This window comes from Hemitrygon akajei, unplaced genomic scaffold, assembly GCF_048418815.1.
Source record: "Hemitrygon akajei unplaced genomic scaffold, sHemAka1.3 Scf000046, whole genome shotgun sequence".
Taxonomy (NCBI): domain Eukaryota; kingdom Metazoa; phylum Chordata; class Chondrichthyes; order Myliobatiformes; family Dasyatidae; genus Hemitrygon; species Hemitrygon akajei.
This window is the reverse complement of record NW_027331932.1, coordinates 8,285,499-8,305,742: the sequence shown is the minus strand read 5'-3', so window position 1 is coordinate 8,305,742 and position 20,244 is coordinate 8,285,499. Positions and strand designations below refer to the sequence as shown.

The following is a 20,244-nucleotide window of genomic DNA, read 5'->3' as shown; positions in this document are numbered from 1 at the left end:
TATAAACTTCAGATGCATTTGCTGTCGTCCTGTTTATTTCGAGTCTGCGTTTCAGTGTATTCCAGACCATACTCTACATTTCCCATCACCACCATAGATCTCTCGTTACAGAAGGAATTACAACGTTAGCCGTTTGAGAAGGTTTGGTCTTTCATTGAAGACCAACAAATGATCGCTGGGAATTATTGCATCGCCGCCTGGTACGGCGGCTGCAATGCACAAGGTAACCAGAGGCGGCAGCGGGATGTTGACTCAACCAACTCCATCACGGGCACAACCCTTCCCAACATCGAGGACATCATCAAGATGCGGTGCCTCGACAAGGCGGCATCCATCGCTGAGGCCGCTCGCCCAGGGAAAAACTCCCTGTTCATTTCTACCATTGGGGAAGAGGAACAAGAAACAAAAATCTCAGAGATTGAGAAACACCTTCTGCCCCGCCGGCATCATATTTTTGAATGTATGACACCGCGTCCACATTTTTGCAGTATTTATTCTCTTTTTGCATCTTACATTAATTTTGCATTCTTGCGACGTACTGATCATGCAAAGATACAAAGCCCAGGGCGGATAAGTCACAGATAATGAGTCAGGCGGTAAACATCCTATACAGTCCTTTGATACTGGGAGCGGGAGGCCTGAGAGTGAGGGGAAAGAACATGGGGATCAGATAAGGGGAGATGGCAGGGGAGGAGTTATGAGAGAGCGAGAGTTTGGAGGAACGAGGGTAAAGAGAGAGCGAGATGCCGAGTAAGAGTGCCATAGGTAGAGAGAGGAGATTAGTGTAGGGGCAAGAGGCGGAGCGGATGGGTTTGTCAGAGTCTGGGAGAGAGCTGGAATTGGGGTAAGAGAATGATGCCATTTGATTTAACTCGGTTCCCCAGGATTTTGACAGAGATCCCGGATCTTTTCAGGAATATCCGGGCACAAAGCTGCAGGCTTCTCACAAATGAAACGGTGCTGATCATTTTTGCAAATTCCAAGCCAACTGAATTTACATTCACTGCATTCGAACTTTCCAGCGTTCACCTTGTACACGACGGTCGAGGACGCTTCCCTGTCAAGGGGAGATAAACAATTTCAAAAGGGACAACACAACTCCAGCAGACAGCCCGGTGTCAGTCCCCTGAATACTCCCACTGTCTCAATCTCTCCTCACCGACCGGTGTCAGTCCCCATAATACTCACTCTGACCCTCTCTCTCCACACATATCTGTTCCAGTTTCCAAAATACTGTCATTGACCCATTCTCCGCAGCGCAGTGTCAGTCCCCGAATAATCCCTTGCCCAACACTCTACTCACTGCGCTGTGTCTTTCCCCAAAATAACCCCACGATCACATCTTCTCCCCGCTGTACCCTGTCCTTCCTCAAATTACTCCCAGAGCCGAGGCCTCTCCCCACGACCTTGTCTCCGTTCCGAAGATACTCCCACAGACCCACTCTCTCCCAAGGAACCGTGTCTGTCCCCAAACTAATCACACTGCTCCACTCTCCCCACAGCCCTGTCTCAATCCCCAAAATACTCACACTGATACACTCTCTGTCCCAAGGCCTCACAGCACTCGTACATCCTGCTCTCCACCCACAGCCCCGTGCCAGTTGCCAATATGATCCCACTGTCCAACCTTCTGCCTGCAGACATGTGCCAATCACAAAAACACTCTCACTTTCCACTCCCTTCCCACAGTCCATGTCAGCCCACCAATTAAACCAACTCTCCGCTCCCTACCAAGAGCCCGTCTCGGTCCCCAAACCAACCGCATTGACTAATCTCACCCCACAGAGATTAGACACCCCACCGTGTCAGTCTCAAATTAATCGCAGTACTCCACTCCCTGTCCCTCCCCAAATAGACCCACCGCAGCATTTGCTCTCCACGGACCCATGTTAGTCCCCAAAATAGTCCCCCTTTCCACTTTACTCCCTCAGACTGCGTTCGTCTCCAAATTAATCGAACTGCCCAGTCTGTTCCTGCAGGGGATGCAAGGCCACAGAATAATCCCACCGCCTTACACTCTCCCCATTGACCTGGTTCTGTCCTGAAAATATCCCCAGTGATCCAGCACAGATGCATCCTCCAAAAGCACCACGTACCCCACTTCCCCCACAAACTTGTGTCAGTTCTCGAAATAAATCCCATTGCCCAATCCCTCTCCGAAACCGACATGACCCCAACTCTCACCCGGCTTTGCATGTTCCGATCCAGTATGAACTGTCTTCTCCGCGGACAGCGTTGTTAACAAAATTCTGTGAAGTTAAATTGCCATCATTAATGATTGAAATCGAGCACAATTTAAGGACCATCATTTTATGTCTGACCTGGGGACTGTGTGATGGGACGGTGTGGAGGGAGATTCACGCTGTGCCTGACCTCGGCAGTGTGTGATGGGACGGTGTGGAGGGAGAGTCTCTCTGTCTGACCCCGGGGTGTGTGATGGGACGGTGTGGAGGGGGATTCACTCTGTGTCTGACCCCGGGAGTGTGTGATGGGACGGAGTAGAGGGGAGATTCAATCCGCCTCTGACCCCGGGAGTGTGTGATGGGACGGTGTGGAGGGTGATTCACTCTGTGTTTGACCCCGGGAGTACATGAAGGGACGGTGTGGAGGGAGATTCACTCGTTGTCTGACCTTGGGAGTGTGTGTTTGGACGGTGTGGAGGGAGATTCACTCTGTGTCTGACCCCGGGTATATAATTCGGCTGTGTGGAGGGAGATTAACTCTGTTTCTACACTTGAAGTGTGTGATGGAACGGTGTGGAGAGAGATTCACCCTGTGTCTGTCACCGGGAGAATGTGATGGGACGGTGTGGAGGTAGAATCACTCTGATATGGATATTTCTTCTGTCAATCTGTCACATACCTCTTCCTCGTTTGAATTTATTTCAAGAAGCTTTGAAGCAGAGATAGAACAAAGTTGCTTCGCCCCCTCGTAAGAACTTTCAAACGTGGAAATGAAATAACACAGGCCTTGATTTCTGATCCAGTCCTGGGAACACACTTTATCTGGAAATCAGGAACAAGGAACAGTATTGTCAATTACGTCCGCTGAGAGTCAGATACAGATAGAGGATAACTCCACACCGTCCCATCACAGAACCGTGGAGTCCAAAACGGAGTGAATCTCCCTCCATACCATCCCCTGACACACTGAAGTAGTCAGGCAGAGTGTAAAATCTGCTGCACACCGTCCTATCACACACACTGATGTCAGACACAGAGTGCAACACAGCCGTCACCGTCCCATCGCACACTCCCGTGGTTAGACAGAGTCAAACTGCCTCGTCACCGTTCCATCACGCCCTCCCGCTGTCACACAGAGTAATGCTCCCTGCACTCAGTCCATTCTTAGACTCCCGTGGTCACACAGAATGAAGCTCCCTCCACACATTTCCATTATAGACTGTCGGGTCGGCCACAGACAGAATTTCTATCCACACTGTCAAGTCACACATACTCGTGGTCAGACAGAGAGCGCAGCTGCTAACAGAAACACCGGGTGTCAAACGCAGAGTGACAGTCCCTATGCAGCAATGCCAGACGCTGAGAGAAGCTGCCTCTGTAGCGCTGTATCATGCAATCCCGGGTACAGACACTAGGTGGCACTCTCTCCACCTGTCCATACACTCCCGGAGTGGGACATTGGGTGTCGTTCCACCCACACCGTCTCATCACACACACCGGGAGTCAGACTGTGAGTGTCTCTCCAATCGGACCTTCTCATTGCACATTCAGGAGATCGGCCACATGGTATAGGAGCGGGAGAATGGCGGATGTTCTCTCACCTTTTCTGCTGGTCAGCAGCTGGCAGATTTGAGCCTTGGTTTCGTTGAGAGTTCTACACTTCAGTTCGAGGTGACTGAAGTTGTGACGGAGATCGGTTTGCGTTTGATGCTGATCGGAGAGATCGGTGCTCATGACCGAGAGGTTGCTTTCCAGGGCGAACAATTTGTTTTCAAGGATGGAGTGGTTTCTTTCGAGAATAAACAATGTATGTTCGAGGATGGAGACGTTGTTGCTTGGGACGGAAATGTTCTTTAGACAGGTGCTCTGGGAGAGATCCAAGACGGAATTATCTGATGTCATGGATTCCAGGGTTGAGTTCGGCTCGTGGATTTGTACTGGACATTGGCACTGGGTCCTGTTCATCTCCTGATGTTGCTCCCAAAGTCTCAGGTACTTTTGATCGGAGGCGAGCAGAGACTGACGGATCTGTAACACTGAGAGAAATGGTGAGGTGTGTGTCTGTGTCACGGTGATTCACGAGTCGGTCAACAGTGAGGGGAGTGTGGGTATCACGTTGTGGGTTGTGTCCGTGTCGTGGAGAGGGGTGCGTCTTTGTCACGGAGAGGAGATTGCCAGTGTTACGGAAAGGCTGTTTCAGTGTTCCTGTGAGGGATGTGTCAGTGTCACGGTGAAAGATGACTTCTCGTCACTCTGAGATGAATTTCTGTTTGATGGTGAAGGGCGTGTCGGTGACATGGTGAAGTGCGTGTAATTGTCACGCTGCGAGGTGTGTCGGTGCCTGAAGCATTGTTGCAGCGACCGACTTTTAGATATCTGTATCAGCTGGATGAAGAATGACCCGCAACACCCAGGTTATTCCCTCCACTCTAACACTGGATCACTCACACAATGGCCGCTCCGGTTAAGTCTAACTCGTTGTTAGCCATCGCAAATTGCCCAAAAAAATCGCTATGACAGAAGACTGCAAAAAGATCCCAAAAGGCCGGGTCAGGTTTTAAACCTCTTGCTGGCTCTCTGGAAAACAAGCGACTGCTCGCGATGACTTAAGCCCGCCATAAGGCCCCATGCACATCTTAAATCTCTTGCTGGCTCAGCACAGATCAGCTGGCAAAGTATTTACTGACTCTCCCTGTTTCATCCTGATGTTTTCACCTCCTTTGAGAAGACAACTATCATCAGAGAACTTCAGATTCCAGTTTAAGATCATTCTGGTGAATCTGACAGATTTCTGGCAAGGCGACAACCGCCTGGCACTCACCGCCAGTAAGACGAAAGAGCTTATTCTGGACTTCAGGAAGGTTAAGACGAAGGAACACATACCAAAATTCATAAAGGGATCAGAACTGGATAGAGTGAGCAGCTTCAAGTTCCTGGGTGACAAGATCTCTGAGGATCTATCTGGTCCCAACATATCATTGTTGTTATAAAGAAGGCAAGACAGCGGCTATAATTTATTAGGAGTTGAAGGGATTTGGCACGTCAACAAATGCATTCCAAAATGTCTATAGTTGTACCGTGGAGAGCTTTCTGACAGACTGCATCACTGTCTGGCATGGAGGAGCTACTGTACAGGACCGAAAGTAGCAGCAGAATTTTCTGAGGCTTGTCAGCTTACAAAGTACCCAGGACAATATTAGTGAACGTTTTCCCTGGAAGGCAGAGACCATTATTAAGGACCTCCAGCAGCCAGGTATGCCCACTTCTCCCTCTCACCATCAGGAATGAGGAACAGGAGCCTGAATGCAAACACTCAGTGGATCAGGAACAGATCCTTCCCCTCCGCCGCCCGATTTCTAATTGGAACCTGAACACTTGGACACTACCTCACTTTTTAATATATCGAATTTCTGTTTTGCTCGATTTATCATCTATTCTATATACTAAAATGTATCTATCTATCTATTTATAATTATTTATTTGTTTGTTTGTTTAAGTATTTATTTATTATTCTATGTTATCTATTAACTTGTAGCGGAAAACAAGGCATGTAGGCTGATAGAGAGGCTTGGCATTGTTGGCAAAATAAATGAAATCAAACCATTGGAGAGTATTGACAGAGGATCGTCAGGTGCAGAATCATTGTGGATCGAGTCACGGAACTGCAATGTTAAAAAGCCAAATATATCAAAGAGGAAATGAAATGTTTCTTCAGATATATAGAGTGTAAAAGAGAGCCGAGAGTAGATATTGGATCACTGGAAAATGATAGTAATGGGCGACAGGGTGATGGTGAAGGAACGGAATAAATATTTTGCTTCAGTATTTACTGTGAAAGGCACCAGCAGTATGCCTGAGGTTGGACACAGTCTGAGGACAGAAGGGAGTAACGGAGCCATGTGTAGAGAAGGTGCTGTAGAAAGTGAGGGGTGTGAAGGTGGATAAGTCATTCTGAATAGATTGTCTACACCCAGGGTTCTGAAGGAGGCAGCTGAAGAAATCGTGGATCTTTGTTAATGCTTATTCAAGAAGAATTGGATTCTGCCCTGGTTCCGGAGACTCGGAAGTTGCAGGTGTCACTGCACCCCTCAACAACGGAGAGAGGCAGAGTTCCCGGCAGGTGAATATGCTGGTTGAGTCTGTGGTGAGGAAGGAAAATGAGACGCTAGCATTGGTTTCGAGTGGAAGAGAGTGCAAAAGCAAGGATCTCATTTTGAGCCTTTATAAAGCCCTGGTGAGGCCTCAGGTGGAGTATTATGAGCAGCTGTGGGCCCCCTTATCTAAGAATGGATGTGTTGACATTGGAGATGATTCAAAGGAGAATCACCAAAATGAATTCAGGCTTGTCGAATGAAGAACATTTCTTAGCTCTTGGTCTTGGACTCACTGGAGGTCAGAAGGGTGAAGTGGGGATCTCATTGAAACCCATCGGTGACACGAGGCTTCAGTGTCGTGGCCGTGTCGCTGTAAGGGTGCTATTGTTGTCACGTTGATTGGCGAGTCGGAGTCAGCATGAAGGGGGTGTTGGTGTGGGGCGTATCAGTGTCACGGTAATGAGCGTGTTGCTGTCAAAAGTGAGGATTGTGTCGGCGGCACTGTGAGATTTTACGTGGTCAACTGAATCCACTCCGTTTTTTTACTGTCTGACTCCACACGCAGCCTGTTTGACTTACCATGGATCGAGAGCCCGGCAACTGTCGCGACGAGGACGGACGTAACGAGGCAGAGTAGGCAGATCTTACGGCGCGGTCTATGTCTCGGCTCCTGTTCATGCGCAGCTGTGGAGAGACCATTCAGCGTGTGCGTGAATTCAGCCGTGTCCCCCAGTGGGATTGACTTCCACCCGCCACCCGCGCTCTCTCCTTCCACCACGATCACCCTCTCCCGCCTCTCTCAATCTCATCCACTTTCCAGCCGTCGTCTTTGACAGTCCCAAATCCTGTACTCGGCAAAGACTGTCTGATATTTGATTGATTTTTCCCAGTTGTAAATTGTTCAGAGATTGGTAAATATTCGAGTAAAAATTTGATGATAACTGTATTTTGAATACTGAGCTTTTGACTTTGAGTTGGCCTGCCCACACGAGCCAGAGGAAGTGGCGCATGGGACTTATTCTCGCTCGTGGTCTGAGATTAATCGTGTTCCGCACTGACCTGCCCGGGACCTCTGGTATTGTTGATGTATCGGACAGACAAAGATGAAAATGGAGCTGGGTGGGTCGTAATCTTGCGAATCGCCAAAAAAATTGTGATTTTTGTGGACTGTGTCGAAGATCGCCCACGGATTCAGTGGGATATCGATCAGATGTAAATGTGGTTAGGGAAAAAGGGAGATAGAGATTAACCCGTGTAGGTGTGAGGTTTTGAGCTTTGCCAAGTCAAATGTAAAGGGGCAGGACAGAGGTGACGGCAGGAATCTTAAATGTCGACCTACAAAGGGACCTTGGGTTGACAGTGCAGGTTAGTGAGTGTTAAAGAGTTGACTTCTGACGGGCATTTGACAACGTCCCTCTCATGGGAGATTCATTCACAAGTTTGCGATGCATGGGATCCACGGTGAATTAGCCATTCGGAATCCTAATCCACAGAACTCAGAGTGTTGAGGCCGCTGGTTGGACGTCAGTGACAAATGGAAAAACCCGGATGAAAACCGGGATAATAATCTCGGTTCTGTGTGTTCAGGACATTACGCCTGGTAGATTTGGAAAATGGTTTATTATTGTCACAGAGAGAAGACAGAGCAAGCAGTTCAACACATAACAGGCCACAGTGTTTTCCCGAGTACATTCCCTCTGGTATTCGTCATTTCAACTTTAGGTGGAAAAAAGATTCTGTCAGTCTACTCTGTCTGTGCCTCTGATAATCTTATAAACCTCTGTCCTATCTTCCCTTAACTTCCGCCGCTCCAGGAAAAACAACCCAAGGGTCCGACCGACCTCTCGTTGTAACACACGTCATCGAATCCGGGCGGCGTCATGTTGACCCTCTCTGGAGGCTCTCCAAAGCCTCGACATCCTTCCGATAATGTGGTGACCGGAACTCTCCACAATGCGCTTGATACAGCCCAATGTGAGCATTATAATGTTGCAGCATAACCTCCTGCCTTGCTGACATAACGCCACGACTAATAAAGGCAACCATGGCATTCAACATCTCAAACATCCTACCAAACTGTGTAGCTAGGAGCAATGACACTGGGCCCCAAGATCCCACTGCTCTGGGCGTTGGCTTTAATAGTGAGACTTATCTTCGCATTTGGCATACCAAAGAAAAAAAAAGTACTTCTTTACTGAGTTAATCTTCATCTGCACTTTCTCCAACCAATATCTGTAAGTGATCCATATCCCAGTGAATATCCCACTTTGGGCTCCTTATTTAAGAAAGGATGTGCTGACATTGGAGAGGGTTCAGAGAAGATTCACTAGAATGATTCCGGGAATGAAAGGGTTAACATGTGAGGAACGTGTGACCGCTCTTGGACTGTACTCCTTGGAGTTTAGAAGAATGAGCGGGGACCTCATAGAAACATATCGAATGCTGAAAGGCATGGACAGAGTGGATGTGGCAAAGTTGTTTCCCATGGTGGGGGAGTCTAGTACGAGAGGACACAACTTGAGGATTGTAGGGCGCCCATTCAGAAGAAGGATTGCGAATTTTTTGGCCAGAGGGTGGTGAATCTCTTGAATTTGTTGCCACGGGCGGCAGTGGAGGCCAAATCATTGGGTGTATTTAAAGCAGAGATTGATAAGTATCTGAGTAATCAGGGTATCAAAGGTTATGGTGAGAAGGCGGGGGAATGGGATTAAAGGGGAGATTAGATCAGCTCATGATGAAATGGTGGAGCAGACTCGATGGGCCGAATGGCCGACTTCTGCTCCTTTGTCTTATTGTCTTCTGGAAAATTTTCCACAACACCACCTACCTTTGGCCCATCTGCAAATCTACTATCCCACTGATCTACATTGTCAACATATTATTTATATACATCACAGACAGGAGAGGTCCTAGTTACATCCATAGATACAGGTCACTTTACTGGAGAACAAGGCAAATCAATTACAGAGTGCAGAATAAAGTGTCACGCGTACGGAGGAAAAGAGGTGCAGGCGGACAATGAGGTGCACCGGCCGCGACGAGGGAGATTGTGAGGTCAAGAGCCCATTCTATCTTGCTAGGGGACGGTTCAGCAGTCTGATATCAGCCGGGCAGAAACAGCCCAGATGGTAAACTACTCTGGAGGATGATGTGATATCCATGGAGATCTGTGGGATTCATGTGGTTATCGAGGACCGAGGGGTAGGGATGGTGGATGTAATGCGCATAGATTTAAACGACTGCACAGATGGATTGACTTACAGACATTACATGTCGCTGGTCGTTTCCCAGAGTAGAAGCCCATCTTAATGGTATTTACCAGGGAATCTCGGATGGGTCGGGTGATCATTGTCAACTCTATTTACCATTTGTAGCAGATTATACAAGGTGCTGTTGGTAAGCTTCAGACGGCACTAACTTTGGTGGCTTGGTAAACAGTGAATATAGTTATCTCTACAGCGGGATCTCGACTGGCTGGGGAGTTGTGAACGGGACCCTGGGGAATGTTGTGGAACAGAGGGACCCAGGGGTACAGGGACACGGTTCCCTGAAAGTGGAGTCACAGGTAGACAGGGACCATGGGGAGTGTTGTGGAACAGAGGTACCCAGGGGTGCAAGGATACGGTTCCCTCGGAGTGGAGACATGGGTAGACAGGGACCATGGGGAGTGTTGTAGAACAGAGGGACCCAGGGGTACAGGGACAGGGTTCCCTGAAAGTGGAGCTACAGGTTGACAGCGACCCTGCGAAGTGTTGTAGAACAGAGGGACCCAGGGGTACAGGGACATGGTTTCCTGGTGAAGTCACAGGTAGATGGGGCGCTGAAGATGGCAAAGAAGAGAGGGGAACGAGTGGTAGAGGGTGAAGGAAAGGGGACAGAGAGGAGGAGACAGATGGAGTGTAGAGTGACGGAGGGTGAGAGACAGGAAGAAAGGAGGGAGAGGACGGGGGGGAGTGTTGAAAAACGGGAGAGGGGAGAAAGGGGAAAACAGGGAGAGAGGGGGTGTGGGTGATAAAGGAATGAAGGGGAGATGGAGTGGAAGAGAGAAGAGAGATGGGATGACAGAGGGGGAAATCGGTGAGGGAAAGGAAGAGAGGGGGAAGAGAATGGAGAGAGTAAGAAAGGAAGGAAGAAGAAGAGGAGAGGGGAACAGATAAAGGGCGAGTGGGGAGGCAGGAAGTAGAAGTGGAGAGAGGGAATAGTGGGATTAGAAGCGAGAGAGAGTGGATATTAAAATGTTATCGAAATCTCCCCCTCATCACCGCCTCTCCCATTCCCGTCGCAGAAAAACATTCCTTCAATGGTTCTTCTAAATCACTTGTAATCACCCAGCGATCACTCCTCACTGCTCCTTCCCCCGCACCGTCCCTCCAACGACATTCACACCACGACCCCCTTCCCACGGCATTTTCTTCTCCCACGCCACCCTATCCTTACATCTTTGTTAACCCTGCCTCCACAGAGTCACTGCTACGGCGATCCCTACACCCCGTCCTTCCAAACGCACAGCATCCACACAAACGCCGCCACACATTCACTATGCTCCCTCTTCAATCCCGCCCTCACGAGTTCCCTCTCAATCAGGGAATCACTCGGGTCAGCTCCACGCCACCTAAACACAGCCAAAGGAACAAAGATGAAACTGACGTCCATCTGCCCGGAAATTAGTTCCAACGTATAACACACCAGGTTCAGCTCGGCACAGTGCACTGAGGGTCGGAAACAGAGTGAATATACCTCCACCCCGTCCCATCACATAATCCCGGGGTCCGACACAGAGTGAATCTCCCTCCACATCGTCTCATCACACACTCCCGGGGTCAGAAACAGAGTGAATCTCCCTCCACAGCGTCCCATCACACAATCTCGGGGTCAGACACAGAGTGAATCTCCCTCCACACCGTCCCATCACACACACCCAGGGTCAGACACAGAAGGAATCTCCCTCCACACCGTCCCATCACACACTCCGGGGTCAGACACAGAGTGAATCTCCCTCCAGACCGTCCTATCACACACTCCCGGGTCAGACACAGCGTGAATCTACCTCCACACCATCCCATCACAAACTCCCGGGGTCAGACACAGCGTGAATCACCTCCGCACCGTCCCATCACACACTCCCAGGGTCAGACACAGAGTGAATCTCCGTCCACATCGTCCCATCACACAATCCCGGGGTCAGACTCAGAGTGAATCTCCCTCCACAGCTTCCCATCACGCAATCCCGGGATGAGACACAGAGTGAATCTCCCTCCACACCGTCCCATCACACACACCCGGGGTCAGACAGAGTTAATCTCCCTCCACACCGTCACATCACACACTCCCGGGGTCAGACACAGCGTGAAGCACCTCCACACCGTCCCATCACACACTCCCGGGGTCAGACACGGAGTGAATCTCCCTCCACACCGTTCCAGCAAACATTCCCAGGGTCAGACACAGAGTGAATCACCCTCCACACCGTCCCATCACACACTCCCGGGGTCCGACGCAGTGAATGTCCCGCCACACCGTCCCATCTCACACTCCCGGGGTCCGACACAGTGAATCTTCCTCCACCCCGTCCCATCACACACTCCCGGGGTCAGACAGAGAGTGATTCTCCCACCACACTGTCCCATCTCACGCTCCCGGGGTCCGACACAGTGAATGTCCCTCCACACCGTCCCATCATACACTCCCGGGGTCAGACACAGAAGGAATCTCCCTCCACACCATCCCATCACAAACGCCCAGGGTCAGACACCGAGTAAAGCTCCCTCCACACCGTCCCATCACATACTCCTGAGGTCAGACAAGGAGTGAATCTCCCTCCACACCGTCCTACTACACACTTTCGGGGTCCGACACAGAGTGAATCTCTGTCCGCACCTACCCATCACACACTCCCGGGGTCCGACACAGTGAATCTCCCTCCACACCGTCCCATCTCACAATCCCGGGGTCCGACACCGTGATTCTCCCTCCACACCGTCCCATCACACACTCCCGGGGTCAGACACAGAGTGAATCTTCCTCCACACCGTCCCATCTCACACTCCCTCGGTCCGATACAGTGAATTTCGTCAACACAGTCCCATCTCACAGTCCCGTGGTCCGGTACAGTGAATCTCCCTCCACACCGTCCCATCACACACTCTCGGTGTCCGACACAGTGATTCTCCCTCCACACCATCTCATCAGAGACTTTCGGGGTCCGGCACAGAGTGAATCTCCCTCCACACCGTATCATCACACACTCCCGGGGTCAGACACAGAGTGAATCTCACTCCACACCGTCCCATCTCACACTCCGGGGGTCCGACACAGTGAATCTCCCTCCACACCGTCCCTTCACACACCCTCTGTGTCAGACACAGTGTGAATCTCCCTCCACACCGTCCCATCAAACACTTTCGGGGTCCGACGCAGAGTGAATCTCCCTCCGCACCGACCCATCACACACTCCCGGGGTCCGACACAGTGATTCTCCCTCCACACCGTCCCATCTTACACTCCCGGGGTCCGACACAGTGATTCTCCCTCCACACCGTCCCATCACACACTCCCGGGGTCAGACACAGAGTGAATCTTCCTCCAGACCGTTCCAGCAAACACTCCCGGTGTCAGACACAAAGTGAATCTCCCTCCACACCGTCCCATCTCACACTCCCTCGGTCCGATACAGTGAATTTCGTCAACACCGTCCCATCTCACAGTCCCGTGGTCCGGTACAGTGAATCTCCCTCCACACCGTCCCATCACACACTCTCGGGGTCCGACACAGTGATTCTCCCTCCACACCGTCTCATCAGAGAATTTCGGGGTCCGGCACAGAGTGAATCTCCCTCCACACCGTATCATCACACACTCCCGGGGTCAGACACAGAGTGAATCTCACTCCACACCGTCCCATCTCACACTCCGGGGGTCCGACACAGTGAATCTCCCTCCACACCGTCCCTTCACACACCCTCTGTGTCAGACACAGTGTGAATCTCCCTCCACACCGTCCCATCAAACACTTTCGGGGTCCGACGCAGAGTGAATCTCCCTCCGCACCGACCCATCACACACTCCCGGGGTCCGACACAGTGATTCTCCCTCCACACCGTCCCATCTTACACTCCCGGGGTCCGACACAGTGATTCTCCCTCCACACCGTCCCATCACACACTCCCGGGGTCAGACACAGAGTGAATCTTCCTCCACACCGTTCCAGCAAACACTCCCGGTGTCAGACACAGAGTGAGTCTCCATCCACACCGTCCCATCGCACACTCCCTCGGTCCGACACAGTGAATTTCATCAACACCGTCCCATCTCACAGTCCCGTGGTCCGGCACAGTGAATCTCCCTCCACACCGTCCCATCACACACTCTCGGGGTCAGACACAGAGAGAATCTCCCTCCACACCGTCTCATCACAGACTTTCGGGGTCCGACACTGAGTGAATCTCCCTCCATACCGTCTCATCACACACTCCCGGGGTCAGAAACAGAGAGAATCTCCCTCCACACCGTTTCATCACAGACTTTCGGGGTCCGACACAGAGTGAGTCTCCCTCCACACCGTCTGATCACACACTCCCAGGGTCAGACACAGAGTGAATCTCCCTCCACCGCGTCCCATCACACAATCCCGGGGTCAGACACGGAGTGAGTCTCCCTCCACACCGTCCCATCACACACACCCGGGGTCAGACACAGAGTGAATCACCCTCCACACCGTCCCATCACACACTCTCGGGGTCCGATACAGAGTGTATCTCCCTCCGCCCCGACCCATCACACACTCCCGGGGTCAGACACAGAGAGAATCTCCCTCCACACCGTCTCATCACAGACTTTCGGGGTCCGACACTGAGTGAATCTCCCTCCATACCGTCTCATCACACACTCCCGGGGTCAGAAACAGAGAGAATCTTCCTCCACACCGTTTCATCACAGACTTTCGGGGTCCGACACAGAGTGAGTCTCCCTCCACACCGTCTGATCACACACTCCCGGGGTCCGACACAGAGTGAATCTCCCTCCACACCGTCCCATCACACACTCCCGGGGTCAGACACAGAGTAAAGCTCCCTCCACAGGGTTCCAGCAAACACTTTAAGGGTCAGATACAGACAGAGAGTCTGAAACGCAGCCGTTATCAGACACGTAATGGAGCTCTCTCCCTTCATCTTTCTGCCCCTCTCACCTCTGGAAGGAGACCGCGATTCCATCTTGGCGAACTTTGCATTCATGGAAGCATCGCTCAGTCCTCCTGTCGAGGACCCTCTGCGTGTCTGAGCTCAGCAAGGGGAAGTAACCGTTGTCAGAGGAAGCCCGTGTTGATAAAGGGATCAGAACGACACAAACAAATACCGGATGAGCAGCTGATAAAGAGACCAGGGGGAGGAGAGAGTTTGAGGATTTTGGGGAGGGTGATCGAGTGAGTCGAGGGTGGCGGGGCAATGAATAGTGAGAGTGGGGAGATAGGGGGGAGGGAGAGAGATAGGTGTTGCCGGAGAGAGCGAAGTGGCTAACAGGGGGCAGTCTGGTTAGAGAGGGTGAGAGAAGGAGGAGTGTGAGGCGTGACCTGGGAAAGTAAGAGATGGAGACGGCAAACGTGAGGACAGGGAGACTTGGAGAGGGACTGAGAGACAGAGGGAGTAAAGAGAGGGCGAGCAAACAGGGGAAAGAGAGAGTAAGAGATGGAATGTGAGGGACGGAGAGGAGAAGGGGGACGAGAGGGAGAGCGGGAAGGGTGAAGATGGGCTCATGGAAGGGAGGAGTGAAGGAGAGTGTATGACGATAGAGGGAGAGAGTTCTCGAATGAGCGGGAGAGGAAACAATTTGAGCGAGGGGAGTGGGGAGGGAGGGGCGTAGAGAGAGAGGACAGGCGCAAGGAGGTGGAATTGGAGGGAATCTCGGTGGTATTTGTGTCACTAATGCACAGAATCCATGGTCCTTGAGATTTACATCGCCCCGGCGGTTCCTGGTTTGATCGTCGGACGCTTCCACTGCTCCGGCTCATCCCCTCTGTCCATGAGAAACCGCGGCCCCGGGACAAACACCCAAACCCCACAGAGGTGAGTGAGGAACCCCCACCCTCCCTCCTTCTCTTGCCGTCTCTGACTGTGTGTCTCTGTCTCTCCGTGAAGACTCACAAAACCAGGACAAGTACATCTCGGCACACGGAAAAGTGAGGGCCAGAGTGGAGTCCTCACCTCCTCCTTCCCCAATTCCCAATTCCCCTTCCGGCTCCTCTGCATCTCCCTCTCCCGCTCCCCTCGCTTTACCTCCCCTCTCCGTTTCTATCCTCACTCTCTCCTCCGTGTCTCTGTCTCCCGCCTCCCTACCCGCTACGCCGTGTTTATCTCTCTCTATCTCACCCTCTCTGTCTATTCTCCCCCCTCACCGTAACAGCTCTATCTCCCCCTTCTCTGTCTCTATAACTCTCTGCATTCTGCCCACAACGTAATATCACTGTAACATCTCTATCACCCATCCTCCCCCCACTCCCCACACTATCTCTGACCCAGCTATCTTTATCAGGCAGTAGCAAGCCAAGGGAACTGGAACATTCCCCGGTCATTGGTTCAGGAATGGGGATGGAACCTGGGTCAAGCTCCTACGCTGACTTGGATTTGTTACCTGGGTTTCAGCACCTAAGTTACAGGGAAAGATTGAACAAATTAGGTCTTTATTATTTGGAGCGAAAAAGGTTGAGGGGGGACTTGATAGAGGTATTTAAAATTATGAGGGGTTAGAGTTGACGTGTTTAGGCTTTTTCCATTGAGTGTAGCGGAGATTCAAACAAGAGGACATGAGTTGAGAGTTAGGGGGCAAACGTTTAGGGGTAACACGAGGGGGAATTTCTTTACTCAGAGAGCGGTAGCTGTGTGGAACGAGCTTCCAGTAGAAGTGGTAGATGAAGGTTCTATATTGTTTTTAAAAACTCAATAGGTATATGGACAGGAAAGGAATGGAGGGTTATGGGCTGAGTGCAGGTCGGTGGGACTAGGTGAGAGTAAGCGTTCGGCACGGACTGGAAGGACCGAGATGGCCTGTTTCCATGCTGTAATTGTTATAGGGTTAACCTCAAACTCCATGACACACAAGCCTTCACAGAACACATCAGCTCGGTGGATGAAAACATCAACTTTACACCGGACGCGTCGAGAACAATGGACTGCCTTTTTTAGACTGTGGAGTCCTTATCAAAGGAAATGGAGATCTGGATATTGAAGTTTACAGGAAACCAACACGGACAAATCACCATCTACGGTTTGACTCTGATCACCCATTAGAACATAATTGTGGGTTATCAGAACACGACATCACCGCGCCGAGTGTAAGCCCACCAATATCACAGCTAAAGACAGGGAGCGCAGGTATTTCAGATAAAACTTCAAGGCGAGCGGCCACCCGGACTGGCCCTTCGTCAAGACAGCAACAACAAAAATGAAAGTCAGTGACGTCAGCCCAGCAGACAGCCGTAAGGAGCAAAGCAAACGGAAAAACAGAGTCTTGCCATCCGAAGCTGGAGCTTCAGAGAGACTCAAAAGGGTTTTCAACAACCACCCCTCCTTCTCCACTCCCTCTCCCTCCATCCCACACCCTTCCCTTTCTCGCCGTCCCTATATAACTTTTTCAACCCTCTACCTCTCCCTATATCTCTATGACCTCTCTCTCAAACTCCTGCTATGACATGCTGACTATCCTGTTATCTCCCTCTCCAGCTCGTTCCGTTTCTCTACTCTCTCTATCACTCTGCCTTTCCATCTCACTGCACTCCTCACTGAGCCGTCTCTGAATATCTCCCCACTTCCTTTCTCCCCTATCCTTTCAACCCTCTTTTCTCTCTTCCCTCTCTCTCCCATTCCCACAGAATTGTCACCTGACGGCTCGAACTCACCTCCCGAGGTCAGACACAGAGTGAATCTCCCTCCACACCGTCCCATCACACACTCCCGGGGTCAGACACAAAGTGAATCTCTCTCCGCACCGTCCCATCAAACACTCCCGGGGTCAGACACAGAGTGAATAACCCTCCGCACCGTCCGATCAAACAATCCCGGAGTCGGAAACAGAGTGAATCTCCCTCCACACCGTCCCATCAAACACTCCCGGGGTCAGACAAAATGTGAATCTCCCTCCACACCGTCCCATCACACACTCCCGGGGTCAGACACAGAGTGAATATCCCTCCACACCGTCCCATCAAACACTCCCGGGGTCAGACACAGAGTGAATATCCCTCCACACCGTCCCATCAAACACTCCCGGGGTCAGACACAGCGGCAAGCACCTCCACACGGTCCCATCACACACTCCCAGGATCAGAGACAGAGTAACGCTCCCTCCAGACCGTCCCATTACATACTCCCGGCGTCAGACACTGAGTGAATCTCTGTCCACACCTTCCAATCACACACTCCTGGGGTCAGACACAGAGTGAATCTCCCTCCACACCGTCCCATCAAACTTCCCGGTGTCAGACACAGAGTGAATCTTCCTACACACCGTCACATCACACACTCCCGAGGTCAGATACAGAGTGAATCTCCCTCCATAGCGTCCCATCACACAATCCCGGAGTCAGTCACAGAGTGAATCTCCCTCCACAACGTCCCATCACACACTCCCCGGGGTCAGAAACAGAGTGAATCTTCCTCCATACCGTCCCATCACACACTCCTGGGGTCAGACAAAGAGTGAATCTTCCTCCACACCGTCCCATCACACACACCCGTGGTCAGACACTGAAGGAAACTCCCTCCACACCATCGCATGCACACTCCCAGGGTCAGTCACAGAGTGAATCTCCCTCCACACCGTCCCATCACACACAACTAGGGTCAGACACAGTGTAAAGCTCCCTCCACGCCGTCCCATCACACAATCCCGGGGACAGACACAGAGTGAATCTCCCTCCACACCGCCCCATCACACACTCCCGGGGTCCGACACCGTGAATCTCCCTCCACACCGTCCCATTTCACACTCCCGGGGTCAGACTCTGAGTGAATCTCCCTCCACACTGTCCCATCCCACACTCCCGGGGTCCGACACAGTGAATCTCCCTCCACACCGTCCCATCACACACTCCCGGGGTCAGACACAGAGTGAATCTCCCTCCACACCGTCCCATCACACACACCCGTGGTCAAACACAGAAGGAATCTCCCTCCACACCATCCCATCGCAAGCTCCCGCGGTCAGACACAGCGTCAATTACCTCCACACCGTCCCATTACATACTCCCGGGGTCAGACAAGGAGTGAAAATCCCTACACACCGTTACAGCAAACATTCCCAGGGTCAGACACAGAGTGAATCTCCCTCCACCGCGTCCCATCACACAATCCCGGGGTCAGACACGGAGTGAGTCTCCCTCCACACCGTCCCATCACACACACCCGGGGTCATACACAGAGTGAATCACCCTCCACACCGTCCCATCACACACTCTCGGGGTCCGATACAGAGTGTATCTCCCTCCGCCCCGACCCATCACACACTCCCGGGGTCAGACACAGAGAGAATCTCCCTCCACACCGTCTCATCACAGACTTTCGGGGTCCGACACTGAGTGAATCTCCCTCCATACCGTCTCATCACACACTCCCGGGGTCAGAAACAGAGAGAATCTCCCTCCACACCGTTTCATCACAGACTTTCGGGGTCCGACACAGAGTGAGTCTCCCTCCACACCGTCTGATCACACACTCCCGGGGTCCGACACAGAGTGAATCTCCCTCCACACCGTCCCATCACACACTCCCGGGGTCAGACACAGAGTAAAGCTCCCTCCACAGGGTTCCAGCAAACACTTTAAGGGTCAGATACAGACAGAGAGTCTGAAACGCAGCCGTTATCAGACACGTAATGGAGCTCTCTCCCTTCATCTTTCTGCCCCTCTCACCTCTGGAAGGAGACCGCGATTCCATCTTGGCGAACTTTGCATTCATGGAAGCATCGCTCAGTCCTCCTGTCGAGGACCCTCTGCGTGTCTGAGCTCAGCAAGGGGAAGTAACCGTTGTCAGAGGAAGCCCGTGTTGATAAAGGGATCAGAACGACACAAACAAATACCGGATGAGCAGCTGATAAAGAGACCAGGGGGAGGAGAGAGTTTGAGGATTTTGGGGAGGGTGATCGAGTGAGTCGAGGGTGGCGGGGCAATGAATAGTGAGAGTGGGGAGATAGGGGGGAGGGAGAGAGATAGGTGTTGCCGGAGAGAGCGAAGTGGCTAACAGGGGGCAGTCTGGTTAGAGAGGGTGAGAGAAGGAGGAGTGTGAGGCGTGACCTGGGAAAGTAAGAGATGGAGACGGCAAACGTGAGGACAGGGAGACTTGGAGAGGGACTGAGAGACAGAGGGAGTAAAGAGAGGGCGAGCAAACAGGGGAAAGAGAGAGTAAGAGATGGAATGTGAGGGACGGAGAGGAGAAGGGGGACGAGAGGGAGAGCGGGAAGGGTGAAGATGGGCTCATGGAAGGGAGGAGTGAAGGAGAGTGTATGACGATAGAGGGAGAGAGTTCTCGAATGAGCGGGAGAGGAAACAATTTGAGCGAGGGGAGTGGGGAGGGAGGGGCGTAGAGAGAGAGGACAGGCGCAAGGAGGTGGAATTGGAGGGAATCTCGGTGGTATTTGTGTCACTAATGCACAGAATCCATGGTCCTTGAGATTTACATCGCCCCGGCGGTTCCTGGTTTGATCGTCGGACGCTTCCACTGCTCCGGCTCATCCCCTCTGTCCATGAGAAACCGCGGCCCCGGGACAAACACCCAAACCCCACAGAGGTGAGTGAGGAACCCCCACCCTCCCCCCTTCTCTTGCCGTCTCTGACTGTGTGTCTCTGTCTCTCCGTGAAGACTCACAAAACCAGGACAAGTACATCTCGGCACACGGAAAAGTGAGGGCCAGAGTGGAGTCCTCACCTCCTCCTTCCCCAATTCCCAATTCCCCTTCCGGCTCCTCTGCATCTCCCTCTCCCG

The 20,244-nt window shown here is 51.9% G+C and overlaps 1 protein-coding gene across 2 annotated transcripts; it reads right to left on the bottom strand.

Moving 5' to 3' along the window:
- Positions 1-475: 475 nt before the first annotated feature.
- On the bottom strand, positions 476-19,748 carry LOC140720712 (uncharacterized). Of its 2 annotated transcripts, XM_073035541.1 has the most exons (7): positions 19,176-19,745; positions 14,463-14,550; positions 6,857-6,961; positions 3,785-4,219; positions 2,863-3,005; positions 2,185-2,249; positions 476-1,057 (listed from the first exon to the last, which is right to left on the bottom strand). In XM_073035541.1, the coding sequence occupies exons 1-7, from the start codon at positions 19,215-19,217 to the stop codon at positions 868-870; spliced, it is 1,068 nt and encodes a 355-aa protein (XP_072891642.1). In that variant the 5' UTR covers positions 19,218-19,745; the 3' UTR covers positions 476-867. The 2 variants fall into 2 exon arrangements, with proteins under 2 accessions (XP_072891642.1, XP_072891643.1); XM_073035542.1 differs by lacking the exon at positions 3,785-4,219 and having other exon boundaries at positions 19,176-19,748.
- Positions 19,749-20,244: the final 496 nt, after the last annotated feature.

Excerpts from the sequence above, each read along its gene's own strand:
- LOC140720712 (XM_073035541.1), bottom strand. The coding sequence starts at position 19,217 with ATGCAAAGTTCGCCAAGATGGAATCGCGGTCTCCTTCCAGAG. Across the intron at positions 14,551-19,175 it reads ATCGCGGTCTCCTTCCAGAG|ACACGCAGAGGGTCCTCGAC; the intron begins GTGAGAGGGGCA and ends TGCTGAGCTCAG. Across the intron at positions 4,220-6,856 it reads TGCCGGGCTCTCGATCCATG|TGTTACAGATCCGTCAGTCT; the intron begins GTAAGTCAAACA and ends CATTTCTCTCAG.